This window comes from Oncorhynchus mykiss, chromosome 29 (genome assembly GCF_057628025.1).
Source record: "Oncorhynchus mykiss isolate SJ-2025 chromosome 29, ASM5762802v1, whole genome shotgun sequence".
Taxonomy (NCBI): Eukaryota; Metazoa; Chordata; class Actinopteri; order Salmoniformes; family Salmonidae; genus Oncorhynchus; species Oncorhynchus mykiss.
The window spans coordinates 21,293,251-21,319,289 of record NC_143050.1 but is presented as its reverse complement, the minus strand read 5'-3'; the positions used below and the strand labels follow the sequence as shown (position 1 = coordinate 21,319,289).

The window sequence follows — 26,039 nt, the reverse complement described above, 5'->3', positions numbered from 1 at the left end:
AACTGAAGTATAATCAAGTCTCACAATAAAAAAAACAAGACACACAGTCCTACATACACCACAAACTCAAAAGGAACACAATCATGCAATAACACACACCTAAACACACGCATAGACATTCATTTGCAAATCCCATGGAACCAGGTGCTGGATATAAATATACTTTTTAATATTCGTGAGCTGGCTACATCACCATTGTAAGCCACTGGAAGAGTGAAGGATTCCAAAACAGTGCTGCTATTCTGCATCCAATTAAATGTTTAGAAAAACCTTTGAACATTCCTGCACACCTTGTAGTGTATCATGTTGTTTGTGAAACACAAGTTATTGGGGGGCATTTTGCAGTCATTTGTCAGTCCTCCATGAAGGAATCAGGACAATGGGGGCTGTTTTGTGTTGAAGGCTGAATATAACAGCAGTATGTAGGCTTACTGAGACACATGCTCACAGCTAGATCTGACCAAGGTCAGGATCAAGCTCTCTTCCGTCTCCAACATCCTCTGTTCCCCAATGCTGGGAGGTGGGCCTGAGTGAAAAAAAAGTTTGGGAACCTCTGTGCTCAATGACTAAAATCTTAAATGCTCCCCGCTTAGATTACTTTGTAAATCAATTGGGCAGATATGTTCTCAGTGACAGTTGACCCAAGGACAACCTTTTACAAAATGACAAACAGTATACTCAGAACAAGTCATCACCACACACACAAAATTGTATTTTCTGTGATGGAAGCACTCACCTTTTTAGAAATGTGAAGCCATGACTGCACAACAGAATGTTTCCATTGGAGTCCACCTTCAGCAAGTTCCCATACATTGTGTCAAACACCAGGCCACTAGAAAGGAGGGAGGAGTGATTGGGATGAATAAAGTTATGCAGAGAGAGGAATGGATTGGAGAGGGCAATATTATATATTTTAGATGTGTGGTTGTTGTTGGTATAATCAGTAGGTTACTTTTTATTTCTCCTCTATTTTGACCGATCTTGTTATACTGTTACCAGGCCTTTGGGGAAAGTCTCTGCAGGAGGTCTGTTTGTACTGATTAAATTGTAAAATGTCAGATGTTTCTCCAGCAGTGTCACCCTGGGCCAAGGACACAGAAAATAGACTGCACAGAGCCACAAATGGTTTAAAAAAAGAATGGTTAGGGGTAATTTCATAAGTAGACTCCCATAAAGAGTCCCATCCTAACTAACCATGGTTTGCATCTACCCAATGTCTTTGTGAGTACCGGGTCACGTTATTTACTACCAAACTAAACATACATAAACATAAACAGTATGTAAATGTGTGTGAGATCAACAGAATGAGAGAACTTACCGAGTGGGGAAGGTGGGGTCGTAGTTGTAACGCAGTAGCTCATGGGGATAGCCTATAGACACCAGCCTGTCTCTGAGCAGCTCAAAGCCTAGATCCTCATAGTCAGGAGACTTATACGCTACACACACACATAAACTGTCAGTACATTCATCAGTGGAAATGTTACAATATTTGTATGCTCATATACTTAAATCTGTGAGACACAGCTACTAGATTTCCATATTTTCGGCCTTTTTTGTTGCCCTTTACCAGTACAAGCACATCTCTTTGTTGGAGTAGGTGTACTGGGCTACTAAATTAACCTACCTGCCAGCGTGTAGTCCATGTCAAAGCCATAGCATTTGATGTTCTCCAATGTTACACTTCTATTGACGAACACCCTGTAATCAAAGGAAAACAGGACTGACAGTTGGTGTTTCTGGAGAGATTATCTAGGACATAAACATGGGTCAGTTGAGAAGCTGATATGGGGTGTGCAGAAGCTTTTCAGGATACTCAATCAGCTGTAAAAATTGTAATTTATAAAGACTGAATGGTGTGAGTTGAATGTAGCTCTAAATCTGACCTGTTGGCTAAGACAGCTGCAACCTTCAATAGTAGAACTCATTTTGACTCAACTTGCTTCAGCATCAAATTGGTTGTCATTTCATTTTTAAAAGCCATTTAGTCTAATATTTCTCCAAACCATGGAAATCATTCCACTTGAGCTTAATGGGGCTGGTCAAATTGGGATATGCCTCACCAACTAAACTCTTGGGGACCAACCATTAAAGAATATCTTAAGCTACACAATCAGTCAAATCAGTTGGTAGTGCCGTAGTGGGCTCCATATCCTACAACACTATATCAATAGTGTTGTAGGATATGTTGTGGAACCTGCCAACATGTGCTAGACACACTAAGAGTATCCGACAGCCATGTTAATCTAAAGGAAGGTTATGGCTTTTTTTACATTTATGGTATTGGTAAGATTTCTGAGACTTTATACCATTAGTCACGTACCATGATAGATGTATCAGGATTCAACTCAATGAGCCCACTCTGCATTTGATCAAACTCTGCAGTCAGTGGTGCCGTAGCAGAAACTGTGGTCGCACAGTTCACACGTCACTTCAGTTCTCTAGTATCTACCACACAGAACTCCCCTCTTCATGAACAGGTTTATATTTCAGTAATGGATAGCCTACGTAATAACAAAATCCATGTGTTAAACAAAAATTGTGTTAAATAAAGGAGATAGATTGCTGTATTCAGAAAACTCCAGTGCCCTTTAGCCCTACCATTATTTATTGTTCCCCGAACATAGCATTTAATTAGCTAAAGAGAGATTAATCTTGTTCAGTCATTCATGACAGATTGACAAGGTAACCACAGAAGGGTTTCCTGTGTCACCAGGTGATATGGAGCCTCTGTCAGTGACATCCTGGGAGAGAAACCCATTTCCCTCCTGTCTGAATGGCCTACACCTCACCTTATCTGTCTTTCCCTCTCCAGCTCCTGCCAATAGCAGCCAGCTCAATCATACAGGGTTGCTGTTAATAATTCACCTGACAGCTCCTGTTCAGGAAGTGTGTTGCTAAAGAAGCCTCATGTGAGCAAACAATCACTGAGAGACAGTGACTGCCTGGGATGTATGAACAAGGTTACTGACAGAGTATATCTGGTTGAAGCACCCTATGAATGGTGGACACTGGCGGTAATTGGTGAAATAGTCGACCTAACACAGGTGTAAGAGGATATCGAATTGTCTCCAAGTGTGTTAGACCAAGTGTGTTAGACCAAGTGTGATTTACACCTTTATTAACTGAGAATTTGTATAAAGGTTAGAAAACTTTAAGACCTGAGATGCTCTTCTCCTTTAGGTCACAGACAAACAGCTGTCCCATAATGTGGAGGAAGAACACAAATATGTGATTCTTAAAATCTAGGTCTGAAAGAGAAGGCCTCCCTGAACTACCATTCCAAATCTCCACTCGTCTTCCAATGAGAGCAGGTAATGTAAGAGTATGTCTACCAGATCTCGCATTGTCAGAACCTCTAGTGGAACCTCCTCAGCTCACAAAGACCCTTGATGACTTGGATGCCTGAGGCAATTACCTCTTCTTCCGAATGGTAAATCAGCCACTGAGTGTAGGCTACATTTTCAAAAATGTGCTCAAGTTTAAAATGCTCATGTAAAATATTGTAAGTACGTTTTCTCCAGTTAAGCCAAGTTTACAATCATTTTTCTTCAAGTCGTTGGAAAATTATTATATATGGGTGTACCTTAGTGTCTTCGGAAAGTATTCAGACCCCTTAACCTCCTCCACATTTTGTTAGGTTACAGCCTTACTCTAAAATGTATTAAATAGTCATCCCCCTTCAAACTACACACAAAAACCCATAACAACAAAGCAAAAACTGTTTGTTAGAATTTTTTGCAAATTTATACAAAATAACTGAAACATCACATTTACATAAGTATTCAGACCCTTTAGTCAGTACTTTATTGGCAGCGATTACAGCCTTGAGTCTTCCTGGGTATAACGCTACAAGCTTGGCACACCTGTATTTGGGGAGTTTCTCCCATTCCGCTCTGCAGATTCTCTCAAGCTCTGTCAGGTTGGATGGGGAGCGTTGGTGCACAGCTATATTCAGGTCTCTCCAGAGATGTTAGATCAGGTTCAAGTCCGGGCTCTGACTGGGCCACTCATGGACATTCAGAGACTTGTCCCAAAGCCACTCCTGCGTTGTCTTGGCGGTGTGCTTAGGGTTGTGTCCTGTTGGAAGGTGAACCTTTGCCCCAGTCTTAGGTTCTGAGCGCTCTGGAGCTTGGCATTCAGGACAAAGAGTTCAATCTTGATTTCATCAGACCAGAAAATCTTGTTTCTCACAGTCACACTCCCAGCGCACTGTCAACTGCCTTTTACTGAGGAGTGGCTTCCGTCTGGCCACTACCATAAAAGTCCTAATTGGTGGAGTGCTAATCCGATTGCTCAGATTGGCCGGGCGGCCAGCTCTAGGAAGAGTCTTGCTGGTTCCAAACTTCTTCCATTTAATAATGATGGAGGCCACTGTGTTCTTTAGCACCTTCAATGCTGCAGAAATGTTTTGGTACCCTTTCCCAGATCTGTGCCTTGACACAACCCTGTCTCGGAGCTCTACGGACAATTCCTTCGACCTCATGGCTTGGTTTTTGCTCTGACATGCACTGTCAACTGTGGGACCTTATATAGACAGGTGTGTGCCTTTCCAAATCATGTCCAATCAATTGAATTTCCCACAGATGGACTTCAATCAAGTTGTAGAAACATCAAGGATGATCAATGGAAACAGGATGCACCTGAGCTCAATTTCGAGTCTCATAGCAAAGGGTCTGAATTCTTATGTAAATAAGGTATGTTTATTTTTATTGAATTTGTAAACATTTATAAAATCCAGTTTTCGCGTTGTCATTACGGGGTATTGTGTGTAGATTGCTCAGGAAATAGTTTTATGTAATCAATTTTAGAATAAGGCTGTAACGTAACAAATGTGGAAAAAGTCAAGAGGTCTGAATACTTTCTTTAGGCACTAATGAAAGGCATAATGCATATTATGTTACATTAAATAACTCACTTATGCTGATAGTCCCTGTTCTTCAGCATGGGTACATCAAGCGAAATGCTCGGGTCTGAAGTAGGTTGATTTCTCACAATCCGAGTCGGAACCTCCATAGTCATCGCCGTTTCAGACTCTCTAGCGGCTACCCATATCAGATGCCACTATCCCCCTCAGCATTAGCTGTCATCTCACTATTAGCCTACAAACTGGAGAGGCATTTAAAGTTGTAGAATATGCAGATGTGTTCATAAAGAGTTTCCCTACACGTCAGTAAACAACAACCACTCCCCTTCCTAAACGTCGTGACTTGGTAGTTAAGTGGGTGTGGATGCTCTGGGACCTACGCATCTTGCCCATGAATTGATCACACCGCTTAAAACACCGAGAAAATGTTATCAGACCCCCACACATGCAGAGGGCGACGCGCGTTTGGGCTCGAGATTGCAAATACCAAGTTTTCTGAGATCTGAACAAAGCTGAAAGCTTTTCAAAAACAACACACAAATACATGACTTCATACTTTTAAAGCAATTACGTTTGCATTAGGATATATAGCGTTTAAGTCAAAAGTTTGTCCACATACTCATTCAAGGGTTTTCCCTTTATTTGTACTATTTTCGACATTGTAGAATATTAGTGAAGACAAACTATGAAATAACATATATGGAATCATGTAGTAACCAAAAAAAGTGTTTGCACACGCTTGGCATTCTCTCAACCAGCTTAACTTGGAATGCTTTTCCAACAGTCTTGATTGCTGAGCACTTGATTGCTGCTTTTCCTTCACTCTGCACTCCAACTCATCCCAAACCATCTCAATTGGGTTGAGGTCGAGTGATCGTGGAGGCCAGGTCATCTGATGCAGCACTCCATCACACTCCTTCTTGGTCAAATAGCTCTTACACAGCCTGGAGGTGTGTTGGGTCATTGTGCTGTTGAAAAACAAATGACAGAGAGACTAAGTGCAAACCAGATGCGATAGCATATCATTGCAGAATGCTGTGGAAACCATGCTGGTTAAGTGTGACTTGAATCCTATATAAATCCCGGACAGTGTCACCAGCAAACTAACCCAACACCAACACACCTCCTCCTCCATGCTTCACGGTGGGAACCACAAATGCGGAGATCATCTGTTCTCACAAAGACACAGCGGTTGGAACCAAAAATCTCAAATTTGGACTCATCAGACCAAAAGGACAAATTTCCACCGGTCTAATGTCCATTGCTCGTGTTTCTTGGCCCAAGCAAGTCTCTTCTTATTGGTGTCCTTTATTAGTGGTTTCTTTGCAGCAATTCGACCATGGCGGTCTGATTCACGCAGTCTCCTCTGAACAGTTGATGTTGAAATGTGTCTGTTACTTGAATTCTGTGAAGCATTCATTTGGGCTGCAATCTGAAGTGCAGCTAAGTCTAATGAACTTATCCTCTGCAGCAGAGGTAACTCTGGGTCTTCCTTTCCTGTGGTGGTCCTCATGAGAGCCAGTTTCATCATAGCGTGTGATGGTTTTTGTGACTGCACTTGAAGAAACTTGACTGACTGACCTTCATGTCTTAAAATAATGGACTGCCATTTCTCTTTTCTTATTTGAGCTTTTCTTGCCATAATATGGACTTGGTCTTTTTTATCAAATAGGGCTATCTCCTGTATACCACCCCTACCTTGTCACAACACAACTGATCGGCTCAAATGCATTAAGAAGGACAAGGCACACCTGTTATTGAAATCCAATCCAGGAGACTGCCTCTTGAAGCTGGTTGAGAGAATACCAACAGTGTGCAAAGCTGTCATCAAGGCAAAGGGTTTAAAGAATCTCAAATATATTTTTGGTTACTACTTAATTCCATGTGGTATTGCATAGTTTTGAGGTCTTCACTATTATTCTACAATGTAGAAAATAGTAAAAAAATAAAGAAAAACCCTTGAATGAGTAGATGTGTCCAAACTTTTGACTGGTACTGTTTTTCTTGTGAATATAGACAGTAGACATACGTTTCCATTTGAAATAATCCTACACACCACAGTAATGAAAAAAATACTCTCAAAGTGAGTGTAATAAATCAGACAGATAAGCTATGCATGACAGCCCTGCTGACTCGCCAATAAGAAACTCAAGGCGAACTGATTGAATCATGCTAAAAGTATGTACCTTACCTTGTTCATCAGTAAAGTGCACACAGAATGCTGATTTTACAAGTAGGTGTCAGAGGTAAAACCTCTCCCTCCCTGATTAGTGTCTGTATGGCTGGGGCCAGAGCCTGATAATGACAGACGTTGGCCTGCTCACAACACTTAAACTATTTTAATAGGGGGCCCAGAGAGGTAACATTTTATCACACAATACTTACCATCATAAAGGTCAAAATTATTGATTTGCAATCAAGATGACAGCAGACTGGACATGGGTGTGTGGGGCAAATCGAGTTTTCACAAAGAAAAGGTTTTCACAGGAACGACAAAACATTGTGCAAGTCCGACACACAAGTCATTATGGAAAATGTTCAGAATTTGGTGGTTGTGCATGCCTTGATATGACTGGGTTCAGGAGGTCTCGACCTTCCCTCCCCCGAGGATCCACTGTTGGGATGCATCCTCTGAAACTCGGCCGTGATCTCCATGACAGTGCGGTTCTTGGTCTCAGGCACGTTGTACCACACAAACATCCCAGACAGGAAACAGAAGACGAAGAAAATCAGGAAACAAAAGTAGTCCATATTCTCCTGTGTATAAGAATACACTGTGAGTGTATGTGTGACATCAGCTGCCATGGTTACACATAAAATAAGAGTACCGTTACCTATGTAAGGTACTAGTGACACAATACGTAAGTTACAACTGTTACACCTGTTGGCAGTTTGTGTATAAAATCAAATAACATTTTATTGGTCACATACACATGGTTAGCAGATGTTATTGTGAGTGTTGCGAAATTGCTTGTGCTTCTCTAGTCTCTAGTTCCGAGAGATTACATGTTAGATTTTGCACTAACAATTCCACAACAACTACCTAATACACAAATCTAAGTAAAGGACTGGAATAAAAACAAACACTACCGTTCAAATGTTTGGGGTCACTTTGAAATGTCCTTGTTTTCCATGAAAACATACATGAAGTGAGTTGCAAAATGAATAGGAAATATAGTCAAGACATTGACAAAGTTATAATGATTTTTAATTGAAATAATAATTGTGTCCTTCAAACTTTGCTTTTGTCAAAGAATCCTCCATTTGCAGCCCTGCAGACCTTTGGCATTCTAGTTGTCAATTTGTTGAGGTAATCTGAGGGGATTTCACCACATGCTTCCTGAAGCACCTCCCACAAGTTGGATTGGCTTGATGGGCACTTCTTACGTATCATACGGTCAAGCTGCTCCCACAACAGCTCAATAGGGTTGAGATCCGGTGACTGTGCTGGCCACTCCATTATAGACAGAATATCAGCTGACTGCTTCTTCCCTAAATAGTTATTGCATAGTTTGGAGCTGTGCCTTGGGTCATTGTCCTGTTGTAGGAGGAAATTGGCTCCAATTAAGCACCGTCCACAGGGTATGGCATGGCGTTGCAAAATGGAGTGATAGCCTTCCTTCTTCAAGATCCCTTTTACCCTGTAAAAATCTCCCACTTTACCACCACCAAAGCACCCCAGACCATCATATTGCCTCCACCATGCTTGACAGATGGCGTCAAGCACTCTTCAGCATCTTTTAATTTTTTCTGCTTCTCACGAATGTTCTTCTTTGTGATCTGAACACCTCAAACTTAGATTAGTCTGTCCATTAAACATTTTTCCAATCTTCCTCTGTGCAGCGTCTGTGTGCTTTTTCCCATCTTAATATTTTAATTGACCAGTCTGAGATATAGCATTTTCGTTGCAACTCTGCCTAGAAGGCCAGCATCCCAGAGTCGCCTCTTCACTGTTGACGTTGAGACTGGTGTTTTGCGGGTACTATTTAATGAAGCTGCCAGTTGAGGACTTGTGAGGCTTCTGTTTCTCAAACTAGACACTCTAATGTACTTGTTCTCTTGCTCAGTTGTGCACCGGGGCCTCCCACTCCTCTTTCTATTCTAGTTAAAGACAGTTTGCGCTGTTCAGTGAAGGGAGTAGCACACAGCGTTGTACAAGATCTTTAGTTTCTTGGCAATTTCTCGCATGGAATAGCCTTCATTTCTCAGAACAAGAAGAGTGACGAATTACAGAAGAAAGTTTTGTTTCTGGCCATTTTGAGCCTGTAATCGAACCCACAAATGCTGATGCTCCAGATACTCAACTAGTGTAAAGAAGGACAGTTTTACTGCTTCTTTAATTAGCACAACAGTTTTCGGCTGTGCTAACATAATTGAAAAAGGGTTTTCTAATGATCAATTAGCCTTTTAAAATGATAAACTTGGATTAGCTAACACAATGTGCCATTGGAACACAGGAGTGATGGTTGCTGATAATGGGCCTCTGTACGCCTATGTAGATATTCCATTAAAATAAGTAAATAAAGCCGTTTCCAGCTACAATAGTCATTTACAACATTAACAATGTCTACACTGTATTTCTGATCGATGTGATGTTATTTTAATGGACAAAAAAATAGCTTTTCTTTCAAAAACAAGGACATTTCTAAGTGACCCCAAACTTTTGAACGGTAGTGTACATACAAAGACAAGGTGTGAGAAGCTGATGTGCTCACCACTATGACTGGGAAAAGCAACCCCAGGAGGAAGAGGCCCAGCCAGTTGAGGGTGCAGCCGATGGTGTAGGCAGCTGATTTGAACGACTGGTTGAAGATATCACCAGGTAGAGACACTGTCACTCCAGCTAGGAGCAATAAACAATGAAAATACCAGATAAGTAAGTTGATCCATTGTTTTGGCATGGCTTAGTCATACGTCAGGGTATAGGACCCACCTGGTCCACTGGAGAATAAGAAGATGAAGATGAAGATGAGAAGCATACTGCAGTAAGGCATCCAGGAAACTTGGATCTGAACAACAAACAACAAAGGTGTAACTTATTAATGAGCCATTGTTGTTTCCACCCACGGTAAAATATTAATGTAGCCCAGTGATAATATATAGGGACATTCTGTGAACTTTAGAGCTGGATGACATGCCTCAGAGAATTCCATTCATTCATTAGTAATGAGTATTGTTCTATTTGTGGTAAAGATGGAACCCACAAACTATGTAGTTGATGACAGTAGTGTGTTGCTTATAATGTTTGACTTACCTGCAGGTAGAGTGTAAGGGTCAGGAGACCCAAGGTAACTGCCATGCATAGGTAACCCCTATAGAGCATTAGCTTCTTTCCTGTGCTCTCAATCACCATCACCTGTCATACCAAAGGGGGGTTAACGATCAGAGTCAAATATTGACATTAGGAATTTCACTGTCAACTGGACATAAATACAACACCACAGGGGTGGGGCACTCTTAGTAAATACAGTTGAAGTCGGAAGTTTACATACACTTAGGTTGAAGTCCTTAAAAATGGTTTTCAACCACTCCACAAATTTCTTGTTAATAAACTATAGTTTTGTCAAGTCGGTTAAGACATCAACTTTGTGCATGACAAGTCATTTTCCAACAATTGTTTACAGACAAATTATTTCACTTATAATTCACTGTATCACAATTCCAGTGGGTCAGAAGGTGGAGGCTTGCAAGCCGAAGAACACCATCCCAACCGTGAAGCATGGGGTGGCAGCAACATTTTGTAGGGGTGCTTTGCTGCAAGAGGGACTGGAGCCCTTCACAAAATAGATGGCATCATAAGGAGGAAAATTATGTGGATATATTGAAGCAACATCTCAAGACATCAGTCAGGAAGTTAAAGCTTGTTTGCAAATGAGTCATCCAAATGGACAATGACCCCAAGCATACTTCCAAAGTTGTGGCAAAATGGCTTAAGGACAAAAGTGTCTGCGAGCAAGGAGGCCTACAAACCTGACTCAGTTACACCAGTTCTGTCAGGAGGTATGGGCCAAAATTCACCCAATTTATTGTGGGAAGCTTATGGAAGGCTACCCGAAACATTTGACCCAAATTAAACAATTTAAAGGCAATGCTACCAGACACTCAATTAGTATGTCAACTTCTGACCCACTGGGAATGTCCAACCCGGAAGCCAGCTGCACCAATGTGTCGGAGGATACACCGTGCACCCGGCAACCTTGGCTAGCGCGCACTGCGCCCGGCCCGCCCCAGGAGTCGCTGGTGCGCGATGAGACAAGGAGATCCCTACCGACCAATCCCTCCCTAACCCGGACGACGCTAGGCCAATTGTGCGTCGCCCCACGGACCTCCCGGTCGCGGCCGGTTACGACAGAGCCCGGGCGCGAACCCAGGGACTCTGATGGCACAGCTGGCGCTGCAGTACAGGGCCCTTAACCCCTGCACCACCCGGGAGGCCTAAAACTACCACATATTAAATGGATAAATGGACAGTTAATTGGATACTCAAAGCTGAGTGACATGGCACAGAATTGCAAACATTGTTCATCTCCAATCACATTAAGGAACCCTAAACTGAGGAACTCTCTCTCGCCGTTTGTCTAATAGGAGTACAATCTCCATAACTTATACATTCCAGTGGCATCTCCCTCTAATTCAGTAGACTTTGTTTTGTCCTGTTTCAACAGAAGTAAATTAACTTGACTTATTTTCGCCAGTTGATGCACCATAGAGCTAGCCAAAAGTTGGCTAACGTTAGATATTTTTGCCTTAATCACAGTCAGTATAGTAATGTAACGTTATTGATCTGTCAGTTTCCTTAGCCAATTCCCTACTTTACACACTGAAACAGTATAAACAGCTCTACAGGCTTTACTGTCATGTTGCACAGTCAGTAGACAAAACTATGCTCCTCATGTCTTAGCAGGATCAGATGATGACAGGTGTCTTGAACGCACTGCACAACACGTCACTTCCTGTTGAACGCGGAATGAGGGAGAGCTTGGTTTGATATTTTGGTCTATTGAATAAGTTTGGTTACTAGCTAGCTCCCTTTTGTGTTTGGATTCCATGACATGGTTAGCATCAGTTGCTGGTACTGCTACCATTTGCCAATAGTTGTCAAGTTCCTGAGGTTCAAGGACAAGGTAGCTGTTCTGGAAAGAACCAAGAACTTGAGAGGAACGTACATCTTCCTCAACGAGGACTATCCTGAAGCTGTGCGCCAGAAGAGGAAAGAACTGATCCCAGCCATGAAAGCTGCCAGAGCACGTGAGAACATTGCTTACATCCGCTATGACAGGCTCAGTGTCCACACTCAAGCGTTATTGAAGTGTTGAGTTTGTAGGTTCACCTGGCACATCTAAAGCTTTTTATTTTGGCGTGTACCAAGTGCACCAAGTGCTAACAGTCAGTATCTAAATAATATGTGTGAAATGCTTGCTAGTGTATGTGATGTAAACGGAGAGATCCAATTCCTTGAGGATCTCAATATTGACTGGTTTTCATCAATCTGTCCGGTCAAGAGGAAACTTCTCACTGTAACCAGTGCCTGTAATCTGGTTCAGGTTATTAAATCAACATACCAGGGTGTTTACAAACACTAAAGGAACAAGATAGTCCACATGCACTGATCCCATTTTTACTAATACTGTAGAACTTTGTTCTAAAGCTGTATCCGTACTCAATGGATGCAGTGATCACAATATAGTGGCTATATCCAGGAAAGCCAAAGTTCCAAAAGCTGAGCCTAAAATAGTGTATGCGAGATCATATAAAATATTTTTCTGTGACTTGTAGACGTCAAAATATTTGTTGGTCTGATGTAAGGAGAATCCAGACACTGCACGTGATGAATTTATGAAATTGCTTCTTCCAGTTATTGTTAAGGCGCCATAGATTGCTGAGGAATTGAAAAACCATGGTTGAAAGAGATGGGGCAAAAGGACCGACTAATAAGTCTGGCTGCACATCTGACTGGCTGACTTACTACAAACTGAGAAATTGTGACTAAACTCAACAAAAAGAAGAAGCTGTATTATGAAGCCAAGATAAATTATATAAAGAATGATTGAAAAAAAACTTGAGTACTATAAATTAAATTATGGACAGAAAGACAAATTCAACTCCATCTTTCATTGAATCAGATGGCTTATTCATCACAAAACCATTTGACGTTGCCTATTATTTTAATGATTACTTCATTGGCAAAGTGGACAAATTTAGGCAGGAAATGCCAACAACAGTGAGCCATTGTATTTATGCATAAAAAAATGAATAATGAGAGAATAGCATTGTGAGTTTTGTAAAGTTAGTGTGGGAGAGGTGGAAAAATTATTGTTGTCGATCAATAATGACAAACCTAGCATTGACAACTTAGATGGAAAGCTACTGAGGATGGTAGCTGACTCCGATTATAGCCACTCCTATCTGTCATATCTTTAATCTGAGCCTAGAGGAAAGTCTTTGGCCTCAGGCCTGGAAGGAAGCCGAAGCTATTCCAAAACCCAAGAGTGGTAAAGCGGCCTTTACTGGTTCTAACACCAGACCTATCAGCTCTTAGCAAACTGTTGGAAAGAATTGTGTTTGACCAAATACAATGCTATTTCTCTGTAAACAAATTAATAACCGACTTTCAGCATGCTTATAGAGAAGGGCACTCAACATGCCCTGCATTGACACAAATGACTAATGATTGGTTGAAATTCATTTATTATAATATTGTGGGAGCTGTACTGTTAGATTTCAGGGCAGCCTTTGATAGTATTGAGAAATATTGTGTTATGGCGTTTCAACCTCTGCCATATCATGGATTCAGAGATGTCTAATAGAACTCAGTTTTTTTTATTTTTATGGAAGCTTCTCTAATGTCAAACTTGCAAGGCGTGGTGAACCACAAGGCAGCTCTCTAGGCCCTCTACTATTTTCCATTTTTACCAATGACCTGCCACTGGCATTAAACAAAGCATGCGTGTCCGTGTATGCTGATGATTCAACCATATACACATCAGCAACCACAGCTAATGAAGTCACTGAAACCCTTAAAGAGTTGCAGTCTATTTTGGAATGGTTGGCCAGTAATTAACTGGTCCTGAATATCTCGAAAAGTAAGAGCATTGTATTTGGTACAAATCAAGTTCTAGACCTGATAATGAATGGTGTGGCTGTTGAACAAGTTCAGGAGACTAAATTACCTGGTGTTACCTTAGATTCAATGGTTGTAAAGATGGAGAAAGGTATGTCCGTAATAAAGAGATACTCTGCTTTTTTAACACCACACTCCACAAAGCAAGTCCTGCAGGCTTTAGTTTTATCTTATCTTGATTATTGTCCAGTCATATGGTCAAGTGCTGTAAAGAAAGACATAGTTAAGCTGCAGCTGACCCAGAACAGAGCCACATGTCTTGCTCTTCATTGTAATCAGAGGGCTAATATTAATACTATGCATGCCAGTCTCTCTTGGCTAAAAGTTGAGGAAAGACAGTCACTTCTTGTTTTATAAGATCCATTAATGTGTTGAAAATTCCTAATTGTTTGCATAGTCAACTTACACACACACTTACCCCACCAGACATGCCACCAGGGGTCTTTTCACAGTCCCCAGGTCCAGAACAAATTCAAGGAAACGTATAGTATATAGAGAGCCATGAGTGCATGGAACTCCCATCTTATATAGAGCAAGTAAACAGCAAACCCGTTTTCCAAAAACAAATAAAATAACCTCACAGCACAACGCCTCTCCCACATGTGACCTACTTTTTATTTTTATTTTTTATTTTATTTCACCTTTATTTAACCATTTGCAACTGCGACCTGGTCAAGATGAAGCATAGGAGTGTGAACAGACAACAGAGTTACACATGGAGTAAACAATTAACAAGTCAATAACAGTAGAAAAAAAGTAAAGAAAAGTAAATAAATATAAACAGTATGGGGATGAGGTAGGTAAAATTGGGTGGGCTATTTACCGATAGACTATGTACAGCTGCAGCGATCGGTTAGCTGCCCAGATAGCAGATGTTTGAAGTTGGTGAGGGAGATAAAAGTCTCCAACTCAGCGATTATTGCAATTCGTTCCAGTCACAGGCAGCAGAGAACTGGAACGAAAGGCGGCCAAATGAGGTGTTGGTTTTAGGGATGATCAGTGAGATACACCTCCTGGAGCGCGTGCTACGGGTGGGTGTTGCCATCGTGACCAGTGAACTGAGATAAGGCGGAGCTTTACCTAGCATGGACTTGTAGATGACCTGGAGCCAGTGGGTCTGGCAACGAATATGTAGCGAGGGCCAGCCGACTAGCGCATACAGGTCGCAGTGGTGGGTGGTATAAGGTGCATTAGTAACAAAACGGATGGCACTGTGATAAACTTCATCCAGTTTGCTGAGTAGAGTATTGGAAGCTATTTTGTAGATGACATCGCCGAAGTCGAGGATCGGTAGAATAGTCAGTTTTACTAGGGTAAGTTTGGCGGCGTGAGTGAAGGAGGCTTTGTTGCGGAATAGAAAGCTGATTCTAGATTTTATTTTAGATTGGAGATGTTTGATATGAGTCTGGAAGGAGAGTTTACAGTCTAGCCAGACACCTAGGTACTTATAGATGTCCACATATTCTAGGTTGGAACCATCCAGGGTGGTGATGCTAGTCGGGTGTGCGGGTGCAGGCAGCGAACGGTTGAAAAGCATGCATTTGGTTTTACTAGCGTTTAAGAGCAGTTGGAGGCCACGGAAGGAGTGTTGTATGGCATTGAAGCTCGTTTGGAGGTTAGATAGCACAGTGTCCAAGGACGGGCCAGAAGTATACAGAATGGTGTCGTCTGCGTAGAGGTGGATCAGGGAATCGCCCGCAGCAAGAGCAACATCACTGATATATACAGAGAAAAGAGTCGGCCCGAGAATTGAACCCTGTGGCACCCCCATAGAGACTGCCAGAGGACCGGACAGCATGCCCTCCGATTTGACACACTGAACTCTGTCTGCAAAGTAGTTTGTGAACCAGGCAAGGCAGTCATCAGAAAAACCAAGGCTACTGAGTCTGCCGATAAGAATATGGTGATTGACAGAGTCGAAAGCCTTGGCAAGGTCGATGAAGACGGCTGCACAGTACTGTCTTTTATCGATGGCGGTTATGATATCGTTTAGTACCTTGAGCGTGGCTGAGGTGCACCCGTGACCGGCTCGGAAACCAGATTGCACAGTGGAGAAGGTACGGTGGGATTCGAGATGGTCAGTGACCTGTTTGTTGACTTGGCTTTCGAAGACGTTAGATAGGCAGGGCAGGATGGATATAGGTCTGTAACAGTTTGGGTCCAGGGTGTCTCCCCCTTTTAAGAGGGGGATGACTGCGGCAGCTTTCCAATCCTTGGGGATCTCAGACACTATGAAAGAGAGGTTGAACAGGCTGGTAATAGGGGTTGCGACAATGGCGGCGGATAGTTTCAGAAATAGAGGGTCCAGATTGTGTATGTACTGACATGTATGTGTAACTGATAGATGCACACACACATTTAAAAAGATTAACATGTAGTGTGTATGTCAATTGTAAAGTATTTTGTCTGTAATGTCTTTTTCATTAAGTGTCAGACCCCAGTAAGACTTGGTGTTGCTATTGGCGTCGGCTAATGGGGACCCTAATAAATCAAATCCAAGCAGGGTCACACAGCCAGGGAAGACCAGTTTATGGAGCTCAGGTGAATTTTACAGTATATTATAACAATCAATGAATGGATTCAAAGTTCCATCTTGAGTTGATGGTTAGGATACAGTCTGGGATCTGGGAATTATGGTCATTTCAATTATTGAACCATTGATTCTATTCTTGGATAATATAATGTATAAATGTACGCCAATGCAATTCTTTGTCATGCCTCATCTGAGAAGGATCAGATGGTGACTGGGGTCTCAGCAGGGTCAGGCAACCAGGGAAGACCAGTCGGCGCTGAGGTGAACTTTTACAAATGCAACACTTTATTCTCTCTGTGCAGCAAACACTGGACACGCCAGAAGATTCAAAGATTGAAAACTATTTTAAGGCAGTCTGACAAACCTCTAAAGTTGATTTCCAAACTATATCAAGGGTTGATAGAGGCTTTCCCAACGACACAAAACATGTCAAACAAAAATGTGAGGAAGACCTGGGAAGACACTAGTGATGATGAAGGGATACAGATATGTTTGAATGCCCAGCCATGTTCATATAATCTCAGACATAAATTACTGCAGACCATTCATAGAAAGTACTATATGCCTGTGAAACTGAATATCATGCACTCAGAAAAGTAATTCCTCTGCTGGAGGTGTAAAACACAAAAGGGGACATATTTCAATATGTTATGCTCTTGTGAAGGCTGACTGAATTCTGGCAAAGAGTAAGTTATTTCATCTCAGCATGTCTACAGATCCTCCTTTCTCCATGTTTTTGTTTGTTTGGAAATATTGATACTGGAGACTTGTCAGAAGAAACTGTGTAACCTAGCATTTATAGTGGCTAAGAAATACATGGCCTTTAAATGGGAAGGTTGGTTATCCTCCCTCAATGTCACAATGGATGGCAGAAATGTCATTCCATGTGTTATTTCATAGTTTTGATGTCTTCACTATTATTCTACAATGTAGAAAATGTAGTTTTAAAATGAAAAAAAAAAAACAACTGGAATGAGTAAGTGTGTTAAAACTTGCTCCCAAGTGGCGCAGCGACTCTAAAAAAAACTATATCAAGCAAGTATTTATATTCTGCAAGTATTACATCAGATTAATTGTTTTGTACAGAAATATAATTTAGTCTAAATGTTTTCACAAAAGAAGTCCACTGGGCTTTTACTAGTCCTGTATTAGTGGACCGATGTAGACGTTTTCCGCGAGTAGTCCTCCCTCCCATATGAACCGTCACAGTTCATAAAGGCTCATATAGGGGTAATACGAGTTAGTGATGATGGATATGGTAAAACACGACTCACACAGACCAGGGAGGTAGAAACCTCACACAGACCGGTTCCCAAGGCAACATGGCGTAACTGGTGTGTGGGGATCCCGGCAGTACGGAACACGTCAAATGAGTAAAGGTACACCTGCAGAGGAACAAGGTTTATCACTTAATCAGACTTTATACTCTGAACAAAAATATAAAAATGTCAAAGATTTTACTGAGTTGCAGTTCATATATGGAAATCAGTCAATTTAAATAAATAAATGAGGCTCTAATCTATGGATTTCACATGACTGAGAATACATATATGCAGGTAGGGCCATGGATCAGAAAACCAGTTAGTATCTGGTGTGAACACCATTTGCCCCATGCAGCATGACATCTCCTTGGCATAGATGATCAGGCTGTTGATTTTGGACTGTGGAATGTTGTCCCACTCCTCTTCAATGGCTGTGTGAAGCTGCTGGATATTGGTGGGAACTGGAACATGTTGTCATACATGCCAATCCAGAGCATCCCAAACATTCTCAATGGGTGACATGTCTGTTGAATATGCAGACCATGGAAGAACTGGGTCATTTTCAGCTTCCAGGAATTGTGTATAGATCCTTGCGACATGGGGCTGTGCATTATCATGCTGAAACACGAAGTGATGACGGCCGATGAAAGGCACGACAATGAGCCTCAGGATCTTGTCACGGTATCACTGTGCATTCAAATTGCCATCGATAAAATGCAATTGTGATCATTGTCCGTAGCTTTTACCTGTCCATACCTTAACCCCACCGCCACCATAAGAACCCTGGTGAGGATGACAAGCACGCAGATGAACTACACTGAGATGGTTTCTGACAGTTTGTGCAAACTCACAGTTTCATCAGATTTCCAGGTGGCTGGTCACAGACGATCCCGCAGGTGAAGAATCCGGTTTTGGAGGTCCTGGGTTGGCTTGGTTTCACGTGGTCTGTGGTTTTGAGGCCGGTTGGACGTACTGCCAAATTCTCTAAAATGACGTTGGAGGCGACTTATGGTAGATTTTTGCTCACCGTTCTTGTGATCATTTTGAGATCTTGCGTGAAGCCCCAGATCGAGGGAGATCATCAGTGGTCTTGTATGTCTTCCATTTCCTAATAATTGCTCCCACAGTTGATTTCTTCAAACCAAGCTGCTTACCTATTGCAGATTCAGTCTTCCCAGCCTGGTGCAGGTCTACAATTTTGTTTCTGGTGTCCTTCGACAGCTCTTTGGTCTTGGCCATAGTAGAGTTTGGAGTGTGACTGTTTGAGGTTGTGGACAGGTGTCTTTTATACTGATAACAAGTTCAAACAGATGCCATTAATACAGGTAACGAGTGGAGGACAGAGGAGCCTCTGTTACAGGTTACAGGTCTGTGAGAGCCAGAAATATTGCTTGTTTGTAGGTGACCAAATACTTATTTTCCACCATAATTTGCAAATAAATTCATTAAAAAATCCTACAATGTGATTTTCTGGATTTTTTTCTCATTTTGTCTCTCATAGTTGAAGTGTACCTATGATGAAAATTACAGGCCTCTCATATTTTTAAGTGTGAGAACTTGCACAATTGGTGGCTGACTAAATACTTTTTTGCCCCACTATATATCCTAACTACAACTCTTGCTCAAACACATCCAAACACAATGTCTTCGTGGACCAACTTCATGAAACTCACAGCGTTGATGCCACTGAACTGCAGGGTGGTGAAGGCGACGAGGATGGTGAGGAACTGCCAGCGTACATCCTGGTCCAGGATCAGGTCCAACACAGTGTGGCTGCGGACTCCCTTCGTGGAGGCGTGCTCCACCAGCAGCTCCTCCACCTCCGCACTGTGGTCTCTGTTGCCCCACAGCCTGCGGATGGCTACAAGGGGGAAAGGCCCAGTAAGATACACAAGTGGAAAAGGATATTAAAGCCCAATAAGATAGACTGCTGAGTCAGATATTACGATGATGATTGTGAGGATGATTATGAAAACACTAATTGCATCAAGTACATTTTTAGTGAGGTAGCGTTCCTTAGGCAACCCATTACCTGTCAATATTCCTTCACCCAGGTGCTTACCCTTCTCACAGCCCTGGCGGTCGCCCCGGTCCAGCAGCAGGTATTTGGGTGACTCTGGGAGGAAGGGCAGGGTGATGAGCTGGAGTAGGGCGGTCGCACCACTGAAGCCCAACAACCAAGGCCACCTGTCCTCTGTCCCCAATAACTCACTGCAAGGACAGAGTACACTATCAAATAATAACACATTGTTTGTTCACCACAGGTTAAACTGATATAAGCATCCCTGACTGACACACTAGGACCAGATAGCTCACCTGATCCCCAGAAGCTGACCTGAGAACTTCCCCATGGACAGAAAGGTGGAAACAGACACACCCACTATCCCTCGCAGCCTCTTGGGGGCACATTCCACTAGGTACATGGTGTGGATACTGAGGCTAACACCTGCAGCACACACAAGAAAGGATCAACCTTATCACAGACAGTTTGGCAGCATCAATCCTCTAGTGAGATATTAAGACAGGTATAAAGATGACCTTGTTTTGGATGGACCTTTCTTATGAATGGAATCCATTCATCAGCTTACCTGCATTAATGCCGTAGAGGAAACGTCCAACCATGATCATCTCAAAGGACATGGCCATTTTACTCAACAGCATCATCCCAGCACCGCCAATGGCAAACAGGTTGTTCAACAACAGGCATCTCTTTCTGTTAAGTGTGGTGGGGAAAAATAATAATCAATATAATTCCTGTTCTACTACAACAAATAGTAACCACACCAACACACCTTCAAACAAGAGGCCAAAATCATTGCATGGCCAGGATGCATACCCCAAGTCTTGGCCCAGTATGAAACCTGACACTTTCTACTACTACCACTTACCTCCCATATGCTGATGAGAGGCGGCCGGCACACAGGGTCCCAAGGAGACCCCCGATGCAGAAGATGGAGACGATGAAGGACCAGATGAGAGTCACTTCCCACTGTTCCAGGGATATACTATACCGCTGCAGGCATGTGGTGTTCACGAGCTCCTTTATGAACTACAGCAACACCAAGATGGTGGCCGTGACGTTTTGGAATTGGGTCAGTCAAACAATTACGGATCTCAAACCATTTCTCATTTTCCCCCAGACAAAATATTTACAGTTTACATTGGTGCATGTCTCCAACTGAAGTTGTTGCTTTGTTGAGAGAAAATAGTGATTTGGAGCTATTACATTATTGTTATAGAAACTTGAGTGTAACTTTTTTTTAGTTCAGTTTATTAATTCGACCATTTAAAAAAAACAAGCACACATAAAACTTGAAAAAGCCATACATGCACATTAATATAATCATTGAGGATAACACACAATAAAGTCTGGGACTTATTTCCATTGTGGTCCTCTTGAGACAAGACGGCTAGACAAGATCAAACACAGTATGGCAGTGAAATAATAAAACAAAACAGAGAAGAACATCTCTCTCATCATTCCAGTTACATCATAGGGGTTACTCATATGGGCACAGAGGACAAACACATTTTTACTTTGTTTTTAAAGCTGCCCAGAAAGGATGTTGTTTTTATGGGCAGAGGCAACTCATTCCATTCTGAGGCTCCAGTATACAAGAAAGTACCTTTGCCAGCATTACTCCTGAAAGTGTATAAGCACACATCAGCAACACCTGATCTGGTGCTGTGAATGTGTGCATCCTTAACACGAGGAAGGTAATCACTAAGATATTTGGGCGCAGGACCATAAATACTCCTGTAAACCAAACTAGTCTAATCTGGGACACCCTAGCCTCAACAGGCAGCCAGTTTAGTTCCTGAAAGCAGCTCCTGCCTATGTGAGTATGTGGACTCACCTTCAATACTACCCTGATCAGCTTATTCGGGGCTATCTGGAGCTTCCCCTTCATAAATTTAGATAAGCCCCCAAACCAGGAAGTACGAGCATAGTAACAACTGAGATTGGTTTACAAAGCAACATGTATGGTGGTCTACTTTTGTAATTTAAAAATACTTTTGAAGTGGATCTACAGTACTCACAGGAGAAGGTGAAGTTAGGACAGATATATGAAAGCCGAACTGGAATGTCCCACCAATGCCACTAATGAAAATGGCAGCAATAAGAACAGGACTTTCTAACTGGACAGAGAAGATGAAATATAAGTAAGCCTGCAACGATACACCATAAAAACAAAAACAGCCCTGGCAATTAGAATTGCCAAACAAGCAGTGATATAGTTGGGCATTGCGTAGTTACCATTAGTCACAAATGGCCAATCAAAAAATATATATATACATGAAAAATCACAAATATTGCCACTTACCAGAAGCATCAAGGCATGTGCCATAGCTAGTCCCTGGTTCAATGCAAGGAATGAGGGTAAATGAGACTCAACTAAAACAAATGTCTAACTGAAAGTGGTGATATGTTAACGTTAGGGCTGTGACGATTATGGAATTTTGGGTAATGATTGTCATGCAAATAACAGGGTTAGTCATAATTGTCCATTTTTTTTGTATGTGTTGAGCTTGTAATTTATCTTTGAAAAATATATACCTAATGAATACAACACAGCTTTGCTGTTACCTATGTCTCAAAAACAAATGGTTATGACCATGTTTGGAAACGAAACTTCTCATTCCAACCATGAGGTTCTGCTCTGCTCTTAAAATGATTACCAACTTTACCCTATTCATGTAAAAAAAAAAAAAAAAACCTGCTCTAGGGTAAAGTATATCTATCTACTTGAATACAAAGTTAAATCCCCCTTCACCTAAATTGAAGACTATAATTTTTGGTTACACGATTATACAATAACTGTGCCAGTCCAAGTTAATGTATACACAGCTGAAATTATTGACCAAAAGTTAACATCATGTCAGAAAACCTCCTGTCCTCTCAAAAACAAATGCATATCCTTGTAGGTAAGAATAAGATCCAACTTACATGCATCCTGCAATGTCAAGTGGTATCTGGAAATAGATTATTACACCTTGCATACAATTGACATGAATATAACACTTGATCCAAAATATGAATTGAATTATTATAAAGGAAGATTTGCCTTTATACCAATATAAAACATGTTTGATATAGACAGTCATCTTTATCACCACATGGATAATACAATTAAAAATGTGCTAATACAACATTTGAAATCAATAATTTGTTGGAAGCGAAACTGACTCACATAAATAAATAATCTAAACCAGGCACAAACTATAAGAGCCTCAGACACTGTTCTCCATATAATTAGTTGTTTTATTTTCACCCTCTTATTTTTAAGATGGGTCAAAATTATTGGCATCCGTTTTCAATACTCTAGCACCCTCCCCTTGCGAGGATAACACAGCCTTTTACAAAAATATTTTATGAGATTGGAGAACGTTTGGGGGGGGGGATCTTAGGCTATTTCTTCATACAGAATATTTCCAGATCCTTGATATCCTTAGACTGTCCTCGTCAATTCAAACCACAGGTTTTCAATGGGGTTCAAGTCTGAACATTGAGATGGCCATTGCAAAATAATGATTTTGTGGTCAATTAACAATTTCCTTGTGGATATTGATTAATGCTTGGGGTTATGGTTTTACTGGAAGAACCACTTGCGGCCAAGTGTCAGCCACCTGACCGAGGCAACCAGGTCTTATTTCCACCTGGTGTTGAAATATAAAGAAACAGCAGGAAAATCACATTAACTACAATTCCCCTTTAAACAAAATGTCTTTCTTTGAGAAATTATAGCCCAGTATGTCTTTATTGCACATCTTTTTTTATTTTTACCTTTATTTAACCAGGTAGGCTAGTTGAGAACTTCTCATTTACAACTGCGACCTGGTCAAGATAAAGCAAAGCAGTTCGACACATACAACACCCTTTATCAAGGGTGCCAATAATTATGGACCTGACTGTATGTTGAGGAGAGAGGACAAATCAACATATTCAAGGAAAGCTCAATGACAAACTCCATTTCAGCTCTTTTCACAGCAGGACGTAGCGCGTGACACCTCCTCGCTGCTCTCGCAGACGCTGGCCGTGACGTAGAATGTTGAGGATGCCCTGGAAGCGCTTGTCCACTTTCATCCAAGTGAACTCTAATGTCCACCTCCACAATGAAAAATAGACCTGTAGGGGAACACCGGAGTATTGAGACAGGAAGTAAGTTAGTTCCCGCCAGTACCCAGGCGGCCATCCTTGACCAAATGTTGTCAAAACTATCTGGATCAGAACACAATGGTACTTTCTTGGAATAAATGATACAACTCCTACAACAGCAATGATCAACCGTGTTTTGTGTCATAGGGAAGGAAAGTACAAACCCTTGTTTAGAACTGTAGTTTGAGTGAGGTACCTTTAGCGTCGTCCTCCTCAAATCGCTGATGAAGCTTGCGTGTGGCATTATTCAGGGTTTTTAACTGGCAGGTGCAAGACTTTTTACTTCCCTGTTACGGCTGTGTTAACGCTTGCCACAGAAGCGTTCAGCTGTTCATTTGTCACACAGCCTTTCATGTATCAAGAGAAAAGAGTGATACAAAGGAAAAGAGTGATACAGAGGAAAGAGATATTATAAACATGTATTTATTTTACTGGTAAAACCGCCAGATCTGCAGTAACATCTTAAATAAAACTGACTAAAAGTATATGGAAGACCATGTGTGTTACTGAGGGGGACTCACTGAGGGATGGTCTTAAACTCTGGGTAGTTGATGAATTCCATCTCTCTGATCTGGGTCTTGGAGGTTTTCCTGAGGTGCTCCTGCTGGGTTGGCTGCACATCCACAGGTCCACTCTGTCTCACAGGCCCTCTTCCACTGGGGTATCAAAGGAGATTTTATTTTATTTTAAATAGGACAAAACATTTACAATGAATTTGGTTGGTACTCTGTAGCTTCTCCTGTTACAACATCGTACAACACACAGTATCCTTACTGGACAGCTGGCTGTCCCTACCTTGGCATGTTGACCCTAAGCTGCGTTCCATCCTGTACCTCCTTCAGGAAGCACTCCTCTAGTTCCTGTCACAAAAATAAGTAAATCCCCATCAGTCCAGGGTTACAATTACAACTCAGATTTCACACTGACATAAAGGACAAATAGCATACTTTAAGATAATGCAATCCAGACAAGCTAAAAAGGACCTGTAAAAATAGAATGTGAAGCATGTACGCAATACCTTTCAATTCTTCAGTAGGTCTTTTTGGCAGACAACACATTATTCAAACTGATCAAGGAGTCCATCTATTGAAAGGACATTTGTCCCATCTTCCCTAGAATGATCCGCTTGTCATGATAATTTGCTGAAAATAAGCCTCAAATTTTAAGTTATGTTTCAAGAAGGTGATGAAGGACCTGATGCTGTCAGAAAACCACTGAGTTTCTGTTTGATGAGGTGAGCTCTCTTCTCAGTTAGCTGAAACACTAACTACATAAGATAAAAGTTATCCCTTCGACAAGAGACATGCCCCGTATGTACCAGATCATCATACCAATTGTCCGCAGCTTCAAGACCTGTCTGATGGATGAAATCCGGTCGTTCAAATGCAGGATTATATCCTCAAACTCGCAATGACTCAAATTGCTGAAAGAGAAGAATATGGTAAAGATGGTGCTGCTCAATGAAATGAAAAAAAGTCTGGAAGATTTCCTGCTGCTCGTTCGATGGCCACTTTGACATATGAATCTTGAATACAGGGCCTTCATAAAGTCTTACTCCACATATTATGCTACAGCCGGAATTCAAAATGGATAAAAAAAAAAAATGTTTACCCTTCTACACACAATAACTCATAATGACAAAGTGAAAACATGTTTAGACATTTTTTCAAATATGTAGAAAATTAGTCAATACTTTGAAGACGCACCTTTAGTAGCGATTACAGCTTTGGGTCATCAACGGTGTCTATCAGCTTTGCACATCTGGTTTTGGGGATTTTCTTCCATTCTTCCTTGCAGATTTTCTCAAGCTCTGTTAAGTTAGATGGGGAGCAGCGGTAAACTGCAATCTTCAAGTCTTTACAGAGATTTTCAAATGGGATTCAAGTCTGGGCTTTGGCTGGGCCATTCAAGGACGGTCAAGTTCTGAAGCCATTCCAGCATTGCTTTGGCTCATTGTCCTGTTGGAACGTAAATTTTCGCCCCAGTCTAAGGTCATTTGCACTCTGAAGCAGGTTCTCATCAAGGATGTGCCTGTATTCAGCGCCATTCATTGTTCCCTTACCAGTCTCCCAGTCCCTGCCCGCATTTTTGAAAACTCTAGG

At 41.6% G+C, this 26,039-nt stretch overlaps 2 protein-coding genes and 1 pseudogene across 3 annotated transcripts; all 3 read right to left on the bottom strand.

Moving 5' to 3' along the window:
- Window positions 1–149: 149 nt before the first annotated feature.
- On the bottom strand, window positions 150–5,194 carry 5ntc (Cytosolic purine 5-nucleotidase). The gene is given in 6 exon segments (NM_001160531.1): window positions 150–515; window positions 517–526; window positions 737–832; window positions 1,319–1,436; window positions 1,625–1,698; window positions 4,916–5,194. Coding segments are annotated over 6 exon segments (489 nt in total). The 5' UTR covers window positions 5,020–5,194; the 3' UTR covers window positions 150–428.
- A 211-nt stretch (window positions 5,195–5,405) lies between these two features.
- slc2a11l (solute carrier family 2 member 11, like) lies at window positions 5,406–22,597 on the bottom strand. 2 transcript variants are annotated; one of them, XM_021591071.3, is made up of 12 exons: window positions 22,106–22,597; window positions 21,822–21,920; window positions 20,669–20,829; window positions 20,369–20,493; window positions 20,097–20,226; window positions 19,843–19,991; window positions 19,454–19,641; window positions 17,793–17,903; window positions 10,119–10,220; window positions 9,798–9,873; window positions 9,580–9,707; window positions 5,406–7,621 (listed from the first exon to the last, which is right to left on the bottom strand). In XM_021591071.3, the coding sequence occupies exons 1-12, from the start codon at window positions 22,127–22,129 to the stop codon at window positions 7,403–7,405; spliced, it is 1,512 nt and encodes a 503-aa protein (XP_021446746.1). In that variant the 5' UTR covers window positions 22,130–22,597; the 3' UTR covers window positions 5,406–7,402. The 2 variants fall into 2 exon arrangements, with proteins under 2 accessions (XP_021446746.1, XP_021446747.1); XM_021591072.3 differs by lacking the exon at window positions 21,822–21,920 and having other exon boundaries at window positions 22,106–22,220.
- A 1,107-nt stretch (window positions 22,598–23,704) lies between these two features.
- On the bottom strand, window positions 23,705–26,023 carry LOC149970386 (SKA complex subunit 1-like; annotated as a pseudogene).
- Between the last annotated feature and the right edge of the window lie 16 nt (window positions 26,024–26,039).